Here is a 22,611-nt window from a genome sequence, read left to right on the forward strand (position 1 = left end):
TGTAAATAAAGCCTTCACGTCTAGTAATATTCAGTTCCTTCACCTTTGTCTGTATTTTGGGTTCACCATGTTGTTCTGGCCACACCGAGGTAACAGATTTATATTTGAAAAACAGAGAGACATGGGGGATTGCAATAAAGATGAGACACAAACCAGACCTTAAAATAAGAACATCTGAAAACGATGTAGGTGCAGTCTGGTAGCTCAAGTATTTGCTTTAAAAAACAGAGCTAGACTCCTGGTTGTTGGAGACAAGTGAACAACTTGAGGATAATAAACCTGTCAGAGGGGCTGAAGGATCAGAGCTCATGTTCTTATAGGCTGGATCTGGATTGTGCTTTGATTCGAGTTGAAGACAAAAATATTTCAGAAATGCTGACATGTCCTGCTGGAGAGAAATATTTAAAGTATCATGACTATTTTAGTGACTATTTTTTAATTTTTCTAAAGTGGTAGTATTCTTTGAACTGAGCACCTCTGATTTATTTCCCATGATTTTAAGAATGAAGCGATGAGTTCATGTTTACTTACAGAGCTTTGTTGGAGGCTTTGACCACTGGCAGCAGCCTCAGAAGAGCCTCCTCTGAAGCAGAGTATTTCTTCAGGTCAAACACATCCAGATCTTCTTCTGATGACAGTAAGATGAAGACCAGAGCTGACCACTGAGCAGGAGACAGTTTACCTGTGGAGAGACTTCCTGATCTCAGGGACTGTTGGATCTCCTCCACTAGAGAACGATCATCCAGTTCATTCAGACAGTGGATCAGATTGATGCTTTTCTCTGCAGACAGATTCTCACTGAGCTTCCACTTGATGTACTGGACTGTTTCCTGATTGGTCTGTGAGCTACTTCCTGTCTGTGTCAGCAGACCTCGTAGGAGAGCCTGATTGGTCTGCAGTGAAAGACCCAGGAGGAAGCGGAGGAACAAGTCCAGGTGTCCATTTGGACTCTGTAAGGCCTTGTTCACAGCACTCTGGTAGAAGTGTTTCTTTGCAGATTCTCCTGTGTTAGACTTCTTGGGGGTTGTTTGTTCTTCCAGCAGATTGAGTCCAGAGTTGATGAAGGTCAGATGGACATGAAGAGCAGCCAGAAACTCCTGAACACTCAGATGGATGAAGCAGAACACCTTGTCCTGGTACAGTCCTCTCTCCTCTTTAAAGATCTGTGTGAACACTCCTGAGTACACTGAGGCTGCTCTGATATCGATGCCACACTCTGTCAGGTCTGATTCATAGAAGATCAGGTTTCCTTTCTGCAGCTGATCAAAAGCCAGTTTTCCCAGAGACTCAATCATCTTCCTGCTCTCTGGACTCCAGTGTGGATCTGTTGCACGTCCTCTATTATACTTGACCTTCTTCACTTTGGCCTGAACCACCAGGAAGTGGATGTACATCTCAGTCAGGGTGTTGGGCAGCTGTCCTCCCTCTCTGGTTTCCAGCACATCCTCCAGAACTGTAGCAGTGATCCAGCAGAAGACTGGGATGTGGCACATGATGTGGAGGCTTCGAGCTTTCTTGATGTGGGAGATGATCCTGCTGGCCTGCTCCTCATCTCTGAATCGGTTCCTGAAGTACTCCTCCTTCTGTGGGTCAGTGAACCCCCTGACCTCTGTCACCCTGTGAACATACTCAGGGGGGATCTGGTCTGCTGCTGCAGGTCGTGTGGTTATCCAGACGTGAGCATAGGGAAGAAGCGTCCCCCTGATCAGGCTTGTGAGAAGTACATCAACTGTGGTGGGCATCGTAATATCAGTCACACTCTTAGTGTTGTTGAAGTCCAGAGGACCTCGACACTCATCCAGACCATCAAAGATGAACACAACCTGGAAGTCTTCAAAGCTGCAGATTCCTGCTTCTTTGGTTTCAGTAAAGAAGTGATGAACAAGTCCCACCAAGCTGAACTTTTCCTCTTTCAGCACATTCAGCTCTCTGAAAGTGAATGGAAATATGAACTGGATGTCCTGGTTGGCTTTGTCTTCAGCCCAGTCCAGGCTGTATTTCTGTGTTAAGACTGTTTTCCCAATGCCAGCCACTCCCTTTGTCAGCACTGTTCTGATCAGGTCCTGTCTTTTGGGTGAGTCTTTAAAGATGTCTTCATGTCTGATTGTTGTTTCAGGTCTGTGTGGTTTCCTGGATGCTGTTTCAATCTGTCTGACCTCATGTTCATCATTGACCTCTGCAGTCCCTCCCTCTGTGATGTAGAGCTCTGTGTAGATCTGATTCAGAAGGGTTGGGTTTCCTGCTTTAGCGATGCCCTCAAACACACACTGGAACTTCTTCTTTAAGAGAGACTTGAGTTTAGGCTGACACTTCTGAAGAGCATCTGAATCAAAAAAAGGAAAAAAAGAAGGAAAAATACAAATCTGGTCTGAAGGAGCTATGTGATGTACTTTGGCCTTTATTTAACCTATCAAGTTTTTAATATACTCATTCTACCAGAAATCAAAAAGGGGCTTCAGGAATTCCTAAATGTATTTCCTGAAAAAAGCCACGTTAAATGTTTTGAACCTCCACATCTGCATTGCTTTGCAGCTTTTCATATGTACCTGATGCCAACATGTGCAGGCTAAACAGGTTTCTGCTTTCTGTGCCTCTTCTCCAAACTTTGTAACCAAAAATAACAACATTGAAGTGTCATAATGTTCCCCACTGCTATGTTATTTAAAGAAGCATCTGAGAGAGATTCAGTAATTCACATTTAATTCTTGTCGTAATTTACAATGGCAAAAGATAATGTAAACCCTTTCTGGCCACAATTTGCTTTATTATATGTAAATGTGGCATTTTTTTCATTAAACATTTAAGTCAAATGACCGATGCTTAAAGAGTGTCCGCTTGTTAGAGAAATACTCTGACTTTTCTTTTTTAAGGCAATCAGTTTGCATGGTTTTTAAAAGTAAAGAACACTTTAATTAAATACAGCTCACATTAGATCTAAGTAGTTTCACACGTTTATGACGATCATCAAAATTCCTCCATGTAGTTTAGAAAATACATTTGCAGGCATGTAACAAATCCAAACATTCGTCGTAGAATGACGTTCTTGCCCTCTCCTTTTTCTTACAATGAATTCTGAGGTTTCACTTTCACATCTCAACAAACTGCAAGGTGACCATTTTTATTCATGGTATCTGATGCATGACCTCACCTTGTTGAGCAGATGGATCAGAGTTCAAACGCAGCTGAGAGAAAAGAGAAGGATCTTTGATCTGAAGATGCTTGATTGTTATCTTGCATGCTTTGTCTCCTTTTTTCCTCACTGTGTCGATCAAGCTGCGTGCCTTGTCTGCTCTGAGTGGGTTCCCCTCCAGTATCGATTCTTCCTCCAACTTATTTAAGATACCATCACTTACAAGGGCCTCAAGGAGCAGTTTAAGGATTTCTATTGTTACCCTCCAGACAAAGGCTGACCGTACCCTGGCAAGCTCCTCCTCTACAGGAAGAAGAAAGAGACATAAACATGCTTCTCAGTCGAAATCATGTGAAAAATACAGTGGAACCCCGACTTACGAATACCCCATTTAACAAAAAATTCAAGTTACGAAGGCAATGAACGGCAATATTTCTGCCAATGGTACGGCAAAATGCCGGTGTAACGAAATCCGCTGGCTCTGATTGGCTGAGCCTACAATGCCCACAAGGCCTTCCGAATCATGTGACAACCCCTTGGCTTCCGTACTCGTGCTTCGCTGTTCCACTTGAACGACATATTGTTGTTCTAGTTAGCAATTAGCCTATCGTTCAGCATCATCTCACTCAAAAGGTGCAATGGCTGTTTCGACTTAAGAAAATTTTCGACTTACGAAAGACCCTCGGGAACGGATTAATTTCGTAAGTCGGGGTTCCACTGTATTTTAACTTTGTTCAATTAACACTTCAACATCTCATCAACAAATACTAAATTTTAGGGTGTGTAGGGTTAAAATGATGCCAGCTTAAAATGAAACTGAAGAAAAAATTGAAACTGAAAAATAATGAAAAATATGAAAAACAAAATCTTGTCATTCATATCCTGCATTCCAGATTAAGTTTAAAATAAGAACGAGTGCAAGTACGAACGTGAGAATTATGTATATTGTAATAGGTATATTGTACCTAAATGATAGTATATTGTACAAACATGAAAAGTATATTGTTAGAACTATATCTAATATTGTTAGAACAATAGTATACTATAATAATAAACTTTTCACGTTATAATGTGACATAGCTCTATTTTTCTTTTGCCTGGGTGGCGGCTCTACGCTTCCGTACTACGCTTCTGTATCCAACACTTTTCAATGTGGCCTCACAAAATTATTATGACTACAACAACCATGAAAAGAGTTGGATGGACATTGCTACTCAATCACAGCTGCCTGGTCAATGTTTTTCATTAGTAATTTAGCAAAGTTGATGGTGTGTGTGTCTGTAAGACAGAGAGAGGGAGAGCGAGGGACAGATTTTGTATGATAAGCTTCATGTTATGAATGCACAGTTTGAGCACTCGGGTCGCATCAGAGCATCAGGCCATATAGTGTGAGACCCTGCATCGTGACCTATGAACTTCTAACCTCTGCGATTTAATTGTACAGTTTGAGCAGGAGCTGAATAACGCGACTGAAAAAAAAAAATCGCACAGTGTTTGCCCAGCTTAATGCAGACTGTTTAAACTAAACAAGCTGCTGTTTCACATAATAAACCCTGTCACGCGTAGTATTGCCTTCTGTTTTAACAGTTAAAGCAGTAGAGACAAGCTGTTTGCATGTGCGTGGAACTCTAGCGTCATTAACCATGCTAGCTGTTAGCTTATAGCTCACGCTAGCTAACCAGCGAGCAGTTAAAAGGACAGCTGAAGCTGCACAAAATACCCACAAACTTATCTCACTACAATGTAGCGCCGAAAATATGACTCGCAGCTCAAGCTCGACACAGCGTCTGTAACATAAGACTGACATCCAGCTAACCACAGCTAAAAGATATTTAGAGAAAACTTACAGTTTCCTCAGGTTACATGAACTGAGTTGTTTCACGCTGAAAAGTTGGTTTGTTTTGGCTCTCACTGAAGACATAGCTACTCTTTTGTGCTGCTTTTACCCAATGGTATCTTTTGCGAGTGTGGACGCGTCATCTGTTTGCTCCTTAAATGCTTTTCTTCTTTTATTGATTTTTATGCTGATTTTTTCCCTTTTTTCCGTATGAGCTTACCTGCGATAGTTTCTGGACACTTATAGATCATTAGGACTAAAGTGTTCTTAACAGAAACAGCAACATTTTTATAGTTACCTTATCCTCAGCGCTCCGTGTGTCTGTGGCCTAGACACAGCTGAAGCCTGATTACAGTGTCTGGGCACCGAACAGCCCCAATAGCCTGGAAAGGTGCTAACCGCTAGGCTAACTAGCAACAAGATGCCTTCCCTCTCCACAGATGACTACCACAGCCTCCTGCAGAAGATTGCAGTACTGGAGACAAAAATTCATCGCTTAGAAGTAAACGTGGAGGTAAATGGACTGTGTGGAAATGAAACAACCTTGCCTTTGATTCAAAACAATGGCGATGAGCAAGCTAGTACACAGCTAAGGAGCACAGATAACATGACCAAGAAAGTAGACTGTGCATTATTATAAATCCTCAAGTGATAATCCCCCCTTGGACTGTCTTGGTGCAAAACCAAGACATAAATCATGTCTCCTGGAAGGCGGAGGACGTATCACGGGCAGAGCACAGCGAGCTGAAATCTCTGAAACCGACTGGCCTTCACTTCCTACGAGACAGAGAAGCTCTTCTACCCCTGTATACGAGAGGAAACAGGACTGGACAACCGTGAATAGGAAGGTTAACAACAAACCTCCAAAACAACTGAATGTGAAACTGCACAACAGATTTGCTCCACTATCAAAGGACCCTGGATCTATATCGGACAACCATCCATCTAAAAGCAGCAAAGTAAGGTCTGAAAATCTGTTGAAAAGTAAAAGACCACAGGGAAAGCTAAAGGCTAGGCCTGAAACTCTGATTGTGGGTGACTCTGCCGTAAAGGATGTACAAAGGATGTGCGGTAAGAACACTAAAGTCCTCTGCTTTCCTAACGATATGGTCAACAACCTGAAGGAGAGAATTCTTCAAATTGCAGATGAATATCCAACTGTGACAAACATTGTTCTGCATACAGGGTCAAACGATGTGTCCAAACAACAGTCGGAGGTTCTGAAACGGGACTTTACTGGATTATTAAATACTGTAAACTCTCTGAATGCAGCTGTATTCATCAGTGGACCTGTACCGCCGGTCAGAGGAGGAGACGAGAGATTCAGCAGGTTGTTTACACTAAATAAATGGCTTATATCAGCATGTACTGACCACTCGGTGCATTTTATCAACAACTTTAATATTTTTTGGGAACGCAGGCATCTGTTTAAAGCAAATGGATTTAATTTTAACAAGTCAGGGGTGAAACTGTTCACCTCCAACTTGTTTTATTCCATACGTCATCCATATGTGCTTGGTGCCAAGGCTGAGATAAACGAGGAGTTATCTCATAAAGAGGAACAAACAGTACTCCAAGAACAGACAAAGCCCAGCAGAAACCTTGAGGAGGAGCTCCATCTGCCCCCACCCGGGAAGAGCCTCAGAAAGGAGAGACATCTGAGGCAAGAAGAGGGGTCCCTATTTGCCTCCAACTCTCTCAACAACACCAACGACCAGGACCAGGGACCACGACCTTCCCCAGTCCCCCAAACCCCTGACAGGCCATCACCCTCCTCCCCCTCCCTTTCTCCCTCCTCCCCACACCTGAAATTCACTGAGGAGATGATGGAGCGAGTCAATGCTGGGCTCAGATCTACCCCCCGGCCCAATCCCTTTTTGTCCCCCATAAACCCCCCACCAGAGCGGCCAAAGGTTCGCCATCGAGCCCCGCCCTCATCAGAGCAATCGAAGTCACATTGCCCAGCCTCGCCCCCCTTAGTTCCTCCTTACCACCTTCACGCTCTGTCTCCACAGTCTGATGTGTTTAGGGTCCGGGCTGCGAGGATTATGGCAGTGGTGACTTTTCCCAGGAGAAGCTGGGACCCTGTTTACTAGAAGGTTTTAAAATCTCTGTACTTTTAGGTGACAGAAGGAGACATGTGGCCTGGTCAAAACACAGAGAGCTGCACTCTAAAAGATCTTTAAACATAGTAAACATACCTTGTGTGCCACAGACTGCTCCCAAACACGAGGGGACAAGTAATACCTCTAAAACACTTAAGTTGGCTTTATTAAACGTTAGATCTTTAGCTGGGAAAACATTTTTAATTAATGATTTAATCACTGAGCACAGCCTTGATTTTATGTTTTTAACTGAAACTTGGTTGGACCAAAGTAACAGTGGAGCTGTTCTCATCGAGACGACCCCTCCTAACTACAGTTTTATCAGTGAGGTCAGGGCGAGCAGGAGAGGAGGAGGGGTTGCTGTCTTATTTAATGAATCATTTCAATGTAAGCAGCTATCTCCTGGAAGTTTTCAGTCTTTTGAATATGTGGCTTTACAGCTGAAGGCCCCATCCAAAGTTGTGTTTCTTAATGTTTACAGGCCTCCAAAATACTGCACAGACTTTTTTAATGACCTCAGTGAACTGCTGTCTGTGATCTGTGTTGATTTCGACTGTGTAATTATTGTTGGGGATTTTAACATCCATGTGGACAACCCTCAGGACAAAGGGACTAAAGACCTGAGTAACACTCTGGGCAACTTTGGGCTGACTCAGCATGTAACAGAGGCCACACATAATAGAGGACACACTCTTGACCTACTGATCTCCAAAGGCCTGAGCATTTCAAAGGTTACTGTGTCTGATGTGGGCCTGTCTGATCATTACTGTGTTTTCTTTGAAAGTAAAATCTCAGCCCACACAAATATATCAACAACAGTGATCACAAAACGGTGTATAACTGAACACAGTAGTGCAATTTTTAACCAGGTCTTCCCATTAACACCTGACCTGTCCAGAGGGTCAGTCAATGAGCTCGTCAATAGCTTCAATGCTAACATGTTAAATGTAATGGACACTATTGCTCCCATTAAGGTGAAGGTTATCTCTGGAAGGAAAAAGTCTCCATGGAGAAACTCCACACTGGTGAAAAATGAAAAAAGAGAGTGTAGGAAAGCTGAGCGCAGATGGAGAAAAACAAACCTCCAGGTTCATTATGACATTTATAAAGAGAAACTTCACAATTATAATTTACAACTGAGGAGTGCAAGGAGGTCCTACTTCTCTGACATCATCACTAAAAACAGCCATAATGCTCGGGTCTTATTTTCTACAGTTGACAGGCGAACAAACCCTCCTGTGTCAGTGGCAGCTGAACTTCATTCGACCATGGCCTGCAATGACTTTGCCAAATTCTTCACAGAAAAAATCCAAAAAATTAGACAAGCAATTGGTACATCAACAGCAGATCCAGGATATGTACTGTGTCCACCAAAAAACTGTTTAAACACCATGAAACAGTTTCAACCTATTAACAGCAAAGACCTGGAGGACATCTTAGGTCAACTGAACTCCTCCTCCTGCTGTTTAGATGTCCTGCCAACAAGTTTTTTCAAAAAGGTCTCAAAGACTTTAGAGTCAGACCTATTACAGATCGTCAACTTTTCTTTATTATCAGGTGTGTTTCCAGAATCACTAAAAACTGCTGTAATCAAACCTATACTGAAAAAGGACAATCTTGACAAGACACAAATGAACAACTACAGGCCGATCTCAAATCTCCCGTTTTTAAGTAAGATCATTGAAAAAGCAGTTTCTCAACAGCTCAGTTACTTCTTAAAACAGAATAACTGCTACGATGCCTTCCAGTCAGGTTTTAGACAGAACCACAGCACTGAAACCGCTCTGACCAAAGTGTTTAATGACATATGTCTGAATACAGACAGTGGAAAAATGTCAGTCTTGTTTTACTGGATCTCAGTGCAGCATTTGATACAGTTGACCACAACATATTACTCAAACGACTGGAGAACTGGGCAGGTCTTTCAGGAACTGTACTAAACTGGTTCAAAACATACTTAGAAAACAGGAAATACTTTGTATCAATAGGTAACTTCACATCTGAGCAGACAAGTATCACATGTGGAGTTCCCCAAGGTTCCATCTTGGGACCCTTTCTGTTTAACATTTACATGCTCCCACTGGCACAGATTATAAAGAACAACAAAATAAACTGTCGTAGCTATGCAGATGACACACAAATATATATCACAATGTCACCAGGAGACCAAGGCCCCGTACAATTTTCTCCAGCTAAACAAAAACAAAACTGAGGTAATAGTCTTTGGCGCCAAAGAAAAACGATTACAGGTCACCAGAGAACTTCAATCTATACATCTAAAAACCACAAACCAGGCGAGAAATTTGGGTGTAGTGATGGATGCAGACCTAAACTTAGAAAAACACATTAAGACAATAACAAAGTCAGCTTACTATCACCTCAAGAATATTTCAAGGATAAAAGATCTGATGTCTCAACAGGACCTGGAAAAACTAGTCCATGCATTCATCTTTAGTAGGCTTGATTACTGTAACAGCATCTTTACAGGTCTACCTAAAAAATCAGTCAGACAACTACAGCTCATTCAGAACTCTGCTGCTCGAGTCCTCACTAAGACCAAAAAAGTGGACCACATCAGTCCACATCAGAGATATTATATTCAGTCCTGTGGATAGTTATATACTTAAAAATATATTATCCTCTCTGGTTACTCTGGTATAAATGACTCTGAATCACTTTATGGTAAATAACACACTATTGGCAAAAATAAAAAACTGTGAAAGAATTCCAGATGACAAGTCTGTAGTTCGACATACAAGTGACGACCTTTGACCTTCATCAGTTTTTATTTAATTGTGTCAGAGAAACTCAAACGTGCTCTTCATGCAGCTGAGTACATTCAGTGTTTAAAACGGAAGCTGTGCAGGTCTGAGATCAGCAGCTTTGTGAAACACCAAGCTGAGGTCCTGTTAATGCTGATATATAGTGACACAGTTACATTTCAATTTTATTCAATTTTATTCATATAGCGCCAAATCACAACAACAGTCACCTGAAGGTGCTTTATATTGTACAGTAGATCGTACAATAACAGATACAGAGAAAAACCCAACATTCATATGATACAGGGGTGATTAATCCTTTTGACTTTGTTTTTATCAATAAAACAGCTGCAGCTTTCACTACAGCACATGTGGTGCTTTAACCTTTGCACTGTTTGCATCAGTTCATTCTGCAGTTAACATGTGAACATGTTGGATGATCTGTCTGCTGTCACTGGGTGGTGTTGAGGTCTGAATCTGAGGGCAGCTCCTGTAATCACAAAGAGAACTGAACCATCACAAACTGAAATATAAAGTTTATCTCAAATCTGAAATAGAGCTGATCCTTCTGTCCTCACACACCCAGGATCTGAAGTTCTTCTCTTACATTTCTTTAGTTCTTCAGCTCTGCTCACATACGAGCTGTTTATTTCTTAAAGCCGTATATACCAACAGATTTTCCAATATAATGTTAACCTTTGAGTTGTTGGTGCTTTGTGAATGTGAATCTGCATACATGAGCAGACGGAGCAGGTTTCAGTCCTGGTTCAGTCTGCTGCTGCACCGTGGTCACCAACATACAGAGGTATCATAACAAATATTAATGCTTTTTTCCCTCTCAAAGGATGTAAGCTGTACTGCACATGTAACTTTGTGAACTTACCTCAATAAGAATGATTCAGACTGTTTTATTTAACCTGAATATTTGAAACAAACTTAGTAAAAACAATACACAGAGTCAGTGCTAAAAATGTAATCCGAGGAAAAATGAAACACACATTTTAACTTAAGCTGCCAAGCAGAAGTATTTGGTTTGAGTACATAAATATTAGGCTTTGCTATTTAATCTGTAATTAATGATTAATGAGGGGTTACTGAAGTGCAAGCCTTTTTTAAAATATGTGTTAATATCCTTACAGATGTGGCAAAAGAGTGAAAACATGCTGCTGTTTGCACATATTGAATAATCAGCTCTGCACAGGAGCTGCAGCAGAGTGCAGCCTGTTGCTCTTACAGTGTAATACTCATAATAAAAGTACAGTAACTGTGGTTAGTTACTGACGGAGCAGCCCGGTGCGTTTCTGTTCATTTCGTTCACCTGCACGGGTTAGCTAAACAAACTTTACAAAACAAGTTTTGCCGATAGCCGAGTGCCCATCTTAGCTAGCTAGCTAAGGATGTTAGCTACAGATTAGCTTACAAACACCTTTCACTTACCAAAAATATTGTGGCGGCTCTCAGGTCCTTCTGTCAGGCAGACACTGAAGAACACCTGAGTCTGTCAGTTTGAAACAGTCGGTAAACGCTGGACCTCCTCTCAGCGTCCCCGCTCTATGTGCCGTTCAGAGATACGCAAGTTTCTTCATGACTGCGGCTGCTGCAGATATTAGGTCGTCCATGATTTCTACAGTCACTGGTCAGCAATATAATGTGCGCAAACATATGTGGCTCATATATGTGGCTCTGAAGCCCCGCCCCTCAAGCGCACCCTCAGATGCCGAAGCAGTGCCAACTAATTGAAGCTGAAAAAATAACTGTACGTGGGAAAAAAACGATGTAAGTGTGAAAACCACATGAACAGTGAGTTTTTTCTTTAAATTTCTATATTTATGTTTTTTCACTATCATTTCACTTTCAATACATTTGTTTCAGTTTCAATATTTCTTCAGTTTCATTTTAAGGTGGCATCGTTTTAACCTCATATGTGGGTTCAAAGTACAAAAAAGTCCAGTTGTTTCTCTGCCAAACTCCTTAGACTGGAAGTTCTCATGTTATATTAATGTCCCACAGAAAGATTAAGGCAAAGATTAGGACAGGTTACAACTCGTGAATTTCATGTACTTGTCACAGTTAAAAAAAGAATCTGCCTGAAGTCTATACATCCATACGTCTCATCATACAAAGCACTGATCTCCTACCTGCTGATGGAGCTGCTTTGGCTGGCTGTTCTTTAGGTTCTTCCATCATCTTTCTATAAAAACACGAGAAGATGATTTTACCAAAAGAAACAGTGAACACAGTCTGGGTGTCACATCATATGAATTTGTGTCATGGTTTAGTGTACGGGCCACACACACTGAAACTGATCTGTGTGAAAGAACACATCGACGACATGTGAATGTAGTGATAACCTCGTCATAATAGAGGTTTTTACTTTTTCACATATTTGTTCAGTATAATGATTAAATAATCTGACAATACAAACCTAAAATACTTTGTTCCCTGTCTGCGACTTTGTGCGTCTCTGCTGTTAGTGCTTAAAGGAAGTTTTAAACTTAAAATCCTTCCCCACATATGTGACTGTGGTCTCTGGGGCCATTATCCTGAAACACTGGGGCTCAGCCCTGAAAGCTTTGCTATCTTCACCTGATAACAGCAGCTGTTTAAAGTTACTGAGTTTGACAGGGAAGTGAATGTAAATGTGAGACACTGTGTGCTCACAGCTAAAGGCTGCAGTCAGCTGTGTCAGAGCGTCCAATGATCCTTTAATAAACACTCAGAGCTCCATGTTGATGAAGCTGTCATGTGTGAGCTTGTGAGGCTCCTTTAAACTGGCTCTGCTCTGTCAGATGCTCACCTCTTCTTCACTGTCTCTGCTGCACTCTCCATCTCCTCGCTCTCTCTGCTGTCCTGTTTAAAAAAACAAACAAATCAGCGTTAGCCAATCAAACTCTGTGCAGATGCTGCAGCTACAGCTGATATGTCATTCAGCTGTTCATCAATCAGCTTCTGCTGCTGTTTATTCGGCTCTTACTCTGAACACGTGCAGATCTAGGAAGATTTTCTTGGGGTGTCAAAATCAAAGCGTTTGTTTTTTCAAACACACGTGGAGGTGTTTATATCACATATGGTTTAAATGATTCAAATGCAGTAAGTATACATGTTTCATATATCGTCTATAACTGAATTATGTTCTGTAGCCTACATAATGAAACACTTTAGTTGCATAAAACGTGAATTTTGATTTTATGTACTGTATATGTCACAGCATCGCAGTGTGGATGTGGAGAAGAGAGGACCCAAACGCAGGACTCACAGGTGGTGAAGGCTGGTGTTTATGACAGAATGACAGAGCCTGAGATGGATGACTGACTGGAAGACCAGCTGAACAGAAACGACACATGTGGGACTGACAAAGACACTGAACTGGAGGACACTCAGGACTTACACAGGCTAATGATAATGATCAGGGTTCATATGCCTTTTTCAGGGTCAAATTCAAGCACTTCTTAAACACTTTCAAGGTCCCTTTTCAAACTTTTCCAGCACATCCCTCCCTCACCGCCAAAAAAAAATGCATGTTTCAATTCACATCACCTCAGTAAGACCATGTGAAAGTTAAGACAAATCATCCTAGGTGAACTTAAACACCTTTGTTCCCTTTTTGTTAAGAAATAGAAAAACACTCCACACAAAAATACTGCAAAAGGAAACTGTTGCCTTATATAAAGAGTGTATAAACTCAAAATGCACATGTCACTTAAAAATTAAGATGTGAACAAATCAACTTGTTAGATATTCTTCTCCTGTTGAAAAAACCCCCAAAAAGAAATAAATAAGTCTTCTCATCAGATATTGATGCTTCTTTCCTGTGTGACAGAAAATAGGAGACAGATGTTTGTTTGTTTTTTAAGTTAATTCCCAATAAATCTGTTTTACTGCTAACTACATTGCTGTCTGTATTATTGCTGAAGTCCTAAACGATCACCTTTAAAGTAGAGCTGGGCGATATGAGATTTTTTCATATCACGATATGTTTTTTTCATTTCAGGCGATAACGATATCTATCACGATATAAGCCAAATAACTATATTTGTAAGATTTAAATGTGCCGTTGCTCACAAGTAAAATGTGAAATAATCAGCAGCTTGTTTTTAAATATTTATTTCCCATAATAAGTTCAACAGGGTAGATGTACTTAAGGAACATGAGACTTTTTCAGATAAATAAAGGCAAATATTGCAAACTACACAAAAGGCAGCCGCTAAAGCGTTTAAGTTTCAAAATAGAACAAACGAAACAGACTAAACTGTCGATTCCACTTAGAAACAAAATATTAATTCTAAAAATAAATCTTAGTTTGTTTTACAGAAGAACAGACAAAACTGACTAACTTTTGTCAATATCAAATAAACTGAGAACTAAAAGGAAATTCTCAATCTCTCCTTGTTGTATAGCTGAGCTTTTCAAACAGTTTTAACAGTTACTTTAGTCTGACAAAAGCCGAATGACAAATTAGCGCTTCCAGTCAGAGACTGAGGCTACGTCCACACGTACACGGGTATTTTTGAAAACGGAGATTTTCCGTTTTCGTTTTAAAAATAATCCCATCCACACATAAAGGCAGAAATGAAGGAAAACGCTGCTATGAACATGCCAAAGCAGCAGGTGGCGCTAGATTCCTAACCGTGCAGAAATGTTGGCCAATCAGAAGTCTAGAAGCCTCGGTGGGAAAAAGTAAACAAAGCTGGGGCATAGAAGCAGAACCGAGTCGTATGTGTGGAGGGACAGTAACTGTGTGTATATGTAAGCATTTAAACACTGCAGAGAGTAGAATTAACAGTATTGTAGAAATTCATTGCACCGAAACAATAACGTGGCGCACAGTGTGACGCATGCACCAGTTTATTGTATTTCCAGACTTGCTTTCGGCACAATTTACAGTGCACGCTACTCTGTTTTTTGTCAGACTTGAAATAGCCGAAATACCTTCACACTACGGAACTTCTATGGCTCTTCCGTTCGACAATCTCTCCGGCATTGGAACCATCATCTGTTTTCTCTTCGGTCACGCTCGGTTGATTTTTCTAGTCGGCACACTCATTTCCTCCATTACGCGCTGGCTGCTTCCCAAACAAACACACGTGCGGCTTGGCACTTGTGCTGTACGTAACAAGTCACGTGACGTGACGCTGCGGCTGTGATTGGTTCGGCTCTGCGCTACTTAGTTTGGATTGGCTGACCTTTTTTTTTTTTTTTTTTTTTAAGAGGACAAGAGCGGCGAGGTCTATCGCGATAGTTTAATTTTTCTATCGAGAAAAAGTTATATCGCGATACATATCGTTATCATTCTATCGCCCAGCTCTACCTAGAAACCAGGTCAATATGTCTGTGGGTTCAGTCATCCAGGTCATGTGATCTAAGGAGCTTGGAGAGAAAAGAGACGTCTTTAAGTTTCTGGAAGACGTTTCATCTGAGAAGCTTCTTCAGCTCTAAAACCAAACGGTGGAGAGTCCCAGATATTTAAACCTGAGAGGAAAAGAGACGCTCACCATTGATCATGTGATGAGTCACATGATCAATGGTGGGCCAACAATATAACAACAATGTAAACACTTATTTCAAGGAGGAAACTGAGAGCCTTTGCACCAGGAGCACAAACATCAGCTCCAGCAATGATCCACTGATGTGTTTTTATTCCATGTATGAATGTTGTTATTGACAGAGATGACGTTTGTGTGTCAGTGATGCAGTGACTGTTGTTGTTACCTGTACAGGCTGGTTAGACTCTATGAAACAGATCATACAGATCTCTGCATGTTAGAAGAGACTATTAAAGGTCATGAATGAGACAAAGGCAGGGAGGCGTCCTTTACAGCTAAACAGCAGAGTGAGAGAACAGCCAGCACCTCTACATTTATCACATTATACAGCACATGTATGATACTGACAGGGATGAGAAGAATTTAGTGATTCTGATCCCATCATTGATATTACTTATTGATTCTCAGTAGCTCTGCTCTGACAGTCACCACCATCACTGAGCAGCATATCAAAGACATTTGTGCACATTAACTGCATGTTGTGGCTCAAATGTTTGTGCATGTTGGAGGCATTTCCTCTTTGTTGTGATCAGTGTTGGTCATTACTCAAAACAGTCATTATTACACATATTACACAGAACACTTTAATTAAAAGTAATGGAGTACGTTACTTCATTACTCCTCATAACATTACTTTGATGTTAAAATGAACAAATGAGCATGTAACAACATAAAGCTGAGGTACAGCCCCACACACCAACACAGATCCTGATGAGGTCACGTGATGTTTCTCTGAGTGTTTATGAACACAAATCAAAGATGAAACAGCACAAAGACACTTCAAAGTGATTCTACTGTAGAAACATGAACAGGTAGAAACCTGCAGCCTGACTGCTCATCACTTTGTTACCTGTTCAAGTTCAGCAGCAGCAGCTCACTTTATCATTGTGAAAACAAAAATGTCAAAAACCATTGCTATTCTCTATAAAACAAAGCATGTCCTGAACAAAAAATCATTATACACACTAGGGCTGGGCCATATTATACCGTTCACGGTAATACCGGTATAATGTTAGGCAACGATAGGAAAATGAAATATCGCGATAGAATGGGAGTAAAACGCGCATGCGCAGTGCCTTTGTTTTCATACGCACATGGCCGATTGTTGAGTGAAACAGATGAACCAGAATTGGTTTGTAAAAATGGTGCAACTTCAGTGATGTGGAACTGGTTTGGTGTTTGTCCGTCAGATACACGACAAAGCACATTTTTTTGCAGAACATGCAAGCGGCCGTTGTTATTGTCGTATTTGTCGGACTAAGATGCTCTTAAATCTGGGAGTAATCTGGGTCCTAAACTCCGTGTGCTTCAGGTCAAACAACACTGCAGCATCACTGAGAGTTAAAAACTGTCTAAATTCTTTCATCTTTAATAAAACGATCAGCATTGCTGCATTACCAGGTGTAACTATGAAGTTTAACTTCCAGGCATCCATGAAAACTAAAGTTATTACATTTAACGGAGTTAGAAGTTAGCAGGAAGCTAGCGGAAGTTAGCTCGCTAGTTTCGCTAGTTACCTAAGCATGATATAGCATGTTCTGACTGAGAGATTTCTGAAAAAAATCAAACGTACAGCTCTGCTATCACTTCCAACATAAATGAAGACAGGAAACTAAACAGCAGTGACGTTTGTAGGGTTACTGAAGTTGGGCTAGCTGGTATATAATGATGTGCTACGTGATCACTAGCGACACAGCTATGTTAGCATAACATAAACAGTGAAGCTGGAGGACGAACACTAACACTTTTCCACTTATAAAAGTTAACGTGAAGGTTCCTGATAGTTAGAGACAAATGCAATCGCATGGCAGGATGCTGTAAACGGACCAAACTTCAGTCAGGAGAACAACTGAGATAATCCATCCACAATATGAGGTTAGTCATTAATATACTGCAACAACATGGGAATAGAGCAGCTGCCAGAGAATTCAACATTAATGAATCAATGGTACAGAAGTGGAGGAAGCAAGAAGAATGAGTTTAATAAAGTTTGATTTATCTGACTGCTTTGTTTCGCTTAATGTGCCTTATAATCCCGTGCACCTTATGGTCCGAAAAATATGTACTGCACACTGCAGTTTAATGTTGCAAAGCACCTCTTTTTAACTTCAGTGGATATTATACATGGTTATGCTCAGGATATGTCAGCCCATTTCTACTGGAAATGCCTTTTGGTTAAACTTTCAGCAAGGAATTTGCATTTGCACTGTTACATTTTTATAAAGCTTTAATGTACATAAAAACCAGCTTCTTGTTTAAGTGAAAATAAATGGAAGGTTGTCTTTTTGCGCTAGTAATGTTGTGGAGTTGTATTTTGTCTCGCATCAATTATATCGTCGGTTATATCGTTATCGCAAATTTTCAAATATATATCGTGATAAATATTTTTGGCCATATCGCCCTGCTCTAATACACACTTTATTGTACTCTGTTGCTTCCATATATGACTTACCTTCTGGAGATATGGGGTAATGCATATAAAACGAACACTCTTCATATGTTCAAGTTACAAAAAAGAGCTATAAGAATTATAAACCAATCAAACTATATAGAACCAACTAACATTTTGTTTATTAATCTGAATACCCTGAAATTTTATGATTTAGTTGAATATAAAATGGCACAGATAATGTATAAAGCACAAAATAACTTGCTTTGCCCCAGTACTCAGAGGCGGTTCAAAGTCAGAGAGAGTCAACATGACTTAAGGGGAAGAGATTTCTTTAAAAAAAACAAGATAAGGACAAATATAAAGCAGAGATGTGTTTCTGTTAGAGGAGTTAACCTGTGGAATAGTTATGACAGTGATTTAAAAAGGTGTAGTTCATTTTCCTTGTTTAAAAACATGTTTAAAAATAGAGTATTAGAAAAATATATAAATCAAGAATGAAAAGAGCAAAAAAAAAAAAAAACAACCTCTTGATTCTTTTACTTTGATGTAGTTACTTAACTAAGGTGGAAAGTTTTTTTTTTTCTTGTTTGTTTGGTTTTTGCTTTGTTTTCTTATTTGCTTCAGGCCCTGTGTACAGGAGCTGCATGCAAAAAGATATTTTGTGAAAAGGGTTGGCGTAATAAGCAAATGCTTCAGCCAATACCTTTTGATTAGCCTTGTCTCATGCTTTCTTGCTTTATGGTCGATTTTTGTTCTGTTTTCACTGAGATATTTGAATGCTAATCAATAAAATCAAAATCAAATCACGGTGCTGGTCTGGGGTCAGTGTTTACTCAGCTTTAACCTCACTCTGGGTTCTAGGTTAGCTTAGCGTTAGCTTAGCGTTAACATGCTGTCAGGTGTCTCGTGTGTAAATATTAATCACAGTGACAGTAAAGGAGGTAAAGGGCTGTGACGTCATCACGTACGCTGCGTCCTCCGTGGGCTCTGACTGAACTCAAAGTACAAACTACAAGTACACAAACACGAACGTAGCTCAGAGTGGCGGACACACTCGGCCTCGTTGGTCCAGCTGTGAGTCCGTTACCGTGAACTATGGAGCGGCAGATTTGTGCTGAACTAAGCTGCACACAGCTGATGTTAGCCAGGAAACATTACACACTGACTTTAATGGAGAGACCGGAAATACAAACACACACAGTTTGTTGTGTGAAGAAATCAAACACGAGCTGAACAAACAGTAAAGTTCCTAAAGACAAACTGTTAAAGGAGGAAACGAAGCAAACTTACAGTTTCTTCACACACCAACAACAAGCTCCACTCCACGAAGTTCAGGAAGTGAAATTAAACTTTGGGCAGGAAGGAAACACCCAAAGAGACGTTTGAGGACAATCAGGAGCATTGGAACACTGTGCTGCGTTCAGGTGCACCTCGGAAACTCCAAACCTCTGGCAGGCTGTGATTTATTTCTGCTGGTTTTCCTGTTTGAAGCACAAACATCCGTCATCACTTTGTTGTTGTTGTTCTTCCTGCAGCGTTTAAATATTTCAGCACTGAACTGATGTTTCTTCAAAGCTCATTTCAACCTGTTGAAGTCATGAATGAAAGTGCAGACTGAGAGTGGATCACATGATGTTTGAGGTGTGTCATGTGACATGTTCAGTATTGTCACACATGTCTAGATTGTCCCTGATATCATAACTGCTCAAACACTGATGATTATATTTGAAGAATTATTCCTGATGGCAGCAAAGTTTGAATGGAGCTCTCTGTCTGTGCTGATTTGTCGCCCTCTGGAGGTCAAAGCACAAACTGCATGATGTCACTGTAACCACCACAGTGACAGGAAGTGTTTTTATGACTGAAACACTGAAATGATGCTAACGGCTGTCGTTAGGCTCACTGACAGCAGTGCTGATGTGTTCATGTCAAACACTGGCTCAGGTCAGACTCCTTCATCCTTCTCCAGCGTGAGGCTGCCCTCAGACCCACAGGAGCTCTGACCTTTGACCTCCTGACCCTAACCATTTTAGTCTTGTTGCATCTTTAAATGCAAATCCATCCAAACTGTAGCCGAGCAAAAGAAGCTGGAAGTTGTTCTATGAATGATGTTGTTGAAGGAGCTTGGAAAGAAAAGCGTCTGGACTTCTTTAAGCTGCTTGAAGAGGGACATGGACGTCTTAACGCCCACTCACATCCTGGGACATTTGATCACAGGAAATCACATGATAGCGTGGGGCTAGATCTCACAATGGGTTCACCCAAGACACGAGTAGTTCTTTATGTTTCTCGTGCACGGGAGAGACCTGGACCAATGCCGTTCCTTCGCTTGACCACAGTCGCTCTCGTCCGTTCCCTCGTAACACTGTTCTTTTATTGAGGTTACATGAACATACATAGGTTCATTAACATACACGTGAACAAAGGTACCAGTCTGTATGTTATGTAGGTGTGTGTGTGTGTGTGTGTGTGTGTGTGTGTGTGTGTGTGTGTGTGTGTGTGTGTGTGTGTGTGTGGAGTCAGAGTGTGACCCCATAAACGACTTCCCTAAACCTGCTGGTCTGGAAGTCCAGCAGTTCATCTAAACAAAAGGCACTTAGACTAAAACAGACATCCTACCACAGAACAATAAGAAGGTAGCACCTCTCCCATGATCCCAGGACGTGGGTGTGAATGCCAGAACACTCTGGAGTCACACAAAGTCTTTAAAGACTACTATCATTACACAATTGGTTCTACACCTCTAAGCATATATGGTTAGATATTCCCCAATAACAATGACAATGATAAAATATAAATCCAACAATGGTTTTCAGGGTTTTTATCGTTAACTTCGTTTCCCTGGGTCTTTTCCCGTGTTGTAGTCGTGTGTCTTATTTTGAAAGAAATGTTTACGCGTTACCATAGCGACCAGAGAGCATTAAGGGTGCAGACAGGTGCATCCAACAACATTTTATTTTCCCTTATTTGATTTATGGACCTAACTGTATGAACTGGACTTTGGCTTTAATGCTGCTCCTCTTCATCATTGCTGTGTTGCATTTCCATCATTCTGCTGCTGGATTCACTGCAGGCTTTAACAAACACTCCTTTGGGTCCAGGCCCAGCCACGTGTTTGTAAGCTGCTGTGCTCCTCACAAATAAAGCCTGAAGCAGCTCAGACTGTTAGAAGCAGCACTGAGCCCTGTTACAGTTATAGTGTTAGAGCAACGGCTGCAGCCTACAGCATTTAAACTAGCTGACAGTAAACACATCAGTCCAGATGTTACCACATTACTTTGAGATGCTGAGAGTTAAAGGAGACTGGCTGATTAAAATCCCATTCCTTACATCACCGTCCTCTGCTCTGACTGCTTTCATTTAATCACAATCAGAAGACTTTTTTGATCCCCAGGGGAAATTATTTAGGTTACAGTGCTGCAGCACAAACAGGAACAAAGACACAACACACTAAGTAAGAAATAGCACAACATACACAATATATACATGCATATATATACATATGAGTCACTTATAAGTAACATGTGAGTGCTGGGGTCTATGACAGCAGGCAGGTCTGTATTTATGTCCAGGACGGTGTGGAAACCCAGCTTCCTCCAGCCGAGTGATGTGTGGATTCACCTTTCTCACTCACTATGTGTTAACAGACCTCTCTGCATCGAATCATATCTGTTATTAACCTCTGTCTCTCTTCCACAGCATGTCTTTATCCTGTCTTCCTTCTCTCACCCCAACCAATCACAGCAGATGGCCCCGCCCCTCCCTGAGCCTGGCTCTGCCGGAGGTTTTTTCCTGTTAAAAGGGAGTTTTTCCTTCCCACTGTCGCCAAAGTGCTGCTCATAGGGGGTCATATGATTGTTGGGTTTTTCTCTGTATCTATAATTGTGCGATCTACTGTACAATATAAAGCGCCTTGAGGCGACTGCTGTTGTGATTTATATAAATAAAATTGAATTGAATTAAGAAGCTCAGAAACAAAAGTGTCTGGACTTTTTTAAGTTTCTTGAAGACATTTCATCTGAGAAGCTTCTCCAGTTTTACACTGTGTGCACAATTATTATGCCAGAACTATTTTTGAGGATTAATGTCATTATGGACCAAGGACAGTACTCTGGGTCTCCTGCAGAACAACTCGAGCTGTGATACCTGAATGAAGAGCCTCTGCTGCTTTAAAGAAGGAGGCTCGAGGCAGAGGTGAGGTGCAGACCAACCAGCTTTTATTCAGCAACTTTAACAGAAGGATCAGAAAAATAAAACTATACAGCACAGTGATGCTGACTGAAGCCACAGCATTAAACTAAACAAGCATCTGATCATCTTTAACAACATCTAATAAATAATGACAACTATTTAATCCTGTATTTCCTACAATAAAGCCTGTTCAGATATTTGTTGCTGATGGAAATGTAAAAGGCTCCCAGGAACCAAAGGACCAAAACAGAGGCAACAGTCACAGCTGCAAAGGATCCCCTAACACATAAACTGGTTCGAAGATATTTTCTAGCTCTGCAGAGGAGCTTGATTGCACGGACAGTAAAAAGTGGATTCAATAACAGCAGCGAGCGCTGAGTGATATAACGGTGCTGCGAGCAGCAGTGCAAAGGCTCACACAGAGACAGCAGCTACACTGTGTGTGGATGTGATCCACAGTCACAGCTGTGGGTTTCAGTCAGTGTGTCTCTAACTTCATGGTCACATTTCAAAGCTTATTGGAGCCAGAAGATGTTCAAGTAAAAGATTTATTGCTGTACTCGTCTACCAGGATAACAGGAGGTTCATAAAGCTGTGTAATACTTCAGCTTTCCATCATGGAGTAGTAGTTGTGTCCCTTTGTGTTTATTA

General features: G+C 41.0%; 3 protein-coding genes across 5 annotated transcripts in view; 2 read left to right on the forward strand and 1 right to left on the reverse strand.

Annotated features, from left to right (window-relative positions):
- Positions 1-22,611, forward strand: part of LOC146606847 (protein NLRC3-like) — a 1,106,670-nt gene that overhangs the window by 644,358 nt on the left and 439,701 nt on the right. The window lies entirely within an intron of this gene.
- Positions 528-19,090, reverse strand: LOC146606854 (protein NLRC3-like). Its single transcript, XM_085349239.1, has 5 exons — positions 19,060-19,090; positions 12,632-12,684; positions 11,973-12,025; positions 3,149-3,433; positions 528-2,323 (listed from the first exon to the last, which is right to left on the reverse strand). Exons 2-5 carry the CDS (start codon positions 12,661-12,663, stop codon positions 528-530), a joined length of 2,166 nt encoding a protein of 721 aa, XP_085205365.1. The 5' UTR covers positions 12,664-12,684; positions 19,060-19,090.
- Positions 6,032-7,063, forward strand: LOC146606855 (uncharacterized). The gene has a single exon (XM_085349288.1). It carries the CDS (start codon positions 6,032-6,034, stop codon positions 7,061-7,063), a length of 1,032 nt encoding a protein of 343 aa, XP_085205414.1.

This window comes from Diplotaxodon limnothrissa, unplaced genomic scaffold (genome assembly GCF_057381915.1).
Source record: "Diplotaxodon limnothrissa isolate DT_005_m unplaced genomic scaffold, D_limnothrissa_male_GT1.1 unmapped_scaffold_4, whole genome shotgun sequence".
Classification (NCBI taxonomy): domain Eukaryota; kingdom Metazoa; phylum Chordata; class Actinopteri; order Cichliformes; family Cichlidae; genus Diplotaxodon; species Diplotaxodon limnothrissa.

Bases quoted from the DNA above. Each gene is read 5' to 3' on its own strand.
- LOC146606855 (XM_085349288.1), top strand. From the start codon at position 6,032: ATGTGCGGTAAGAACACTAAAGTCCTCTGCTTTCCTAACGATATGGTC.
- LOC146606854 (XM_085349239.1), bottom strand. From the start codon at position 12,663: ATGGAGAGTGCAGCAGAGACAGTGAAGAAGAG. The intron at 12,026-12,631 runs GTGAGCATCTGA...GTGTTTTTATAG, and splicing joins GCAGAGACAGTGAAGAAGAG to AAAGATGATGGAAGAACCTA. The intron at 2,324-3,148 runs GTGAGGTCATGC...TTTTTGATTCAG, and splicing joins TGATCCATCTGCTCAACAAG to ATGCTCTTCAGAAGTGTCAG.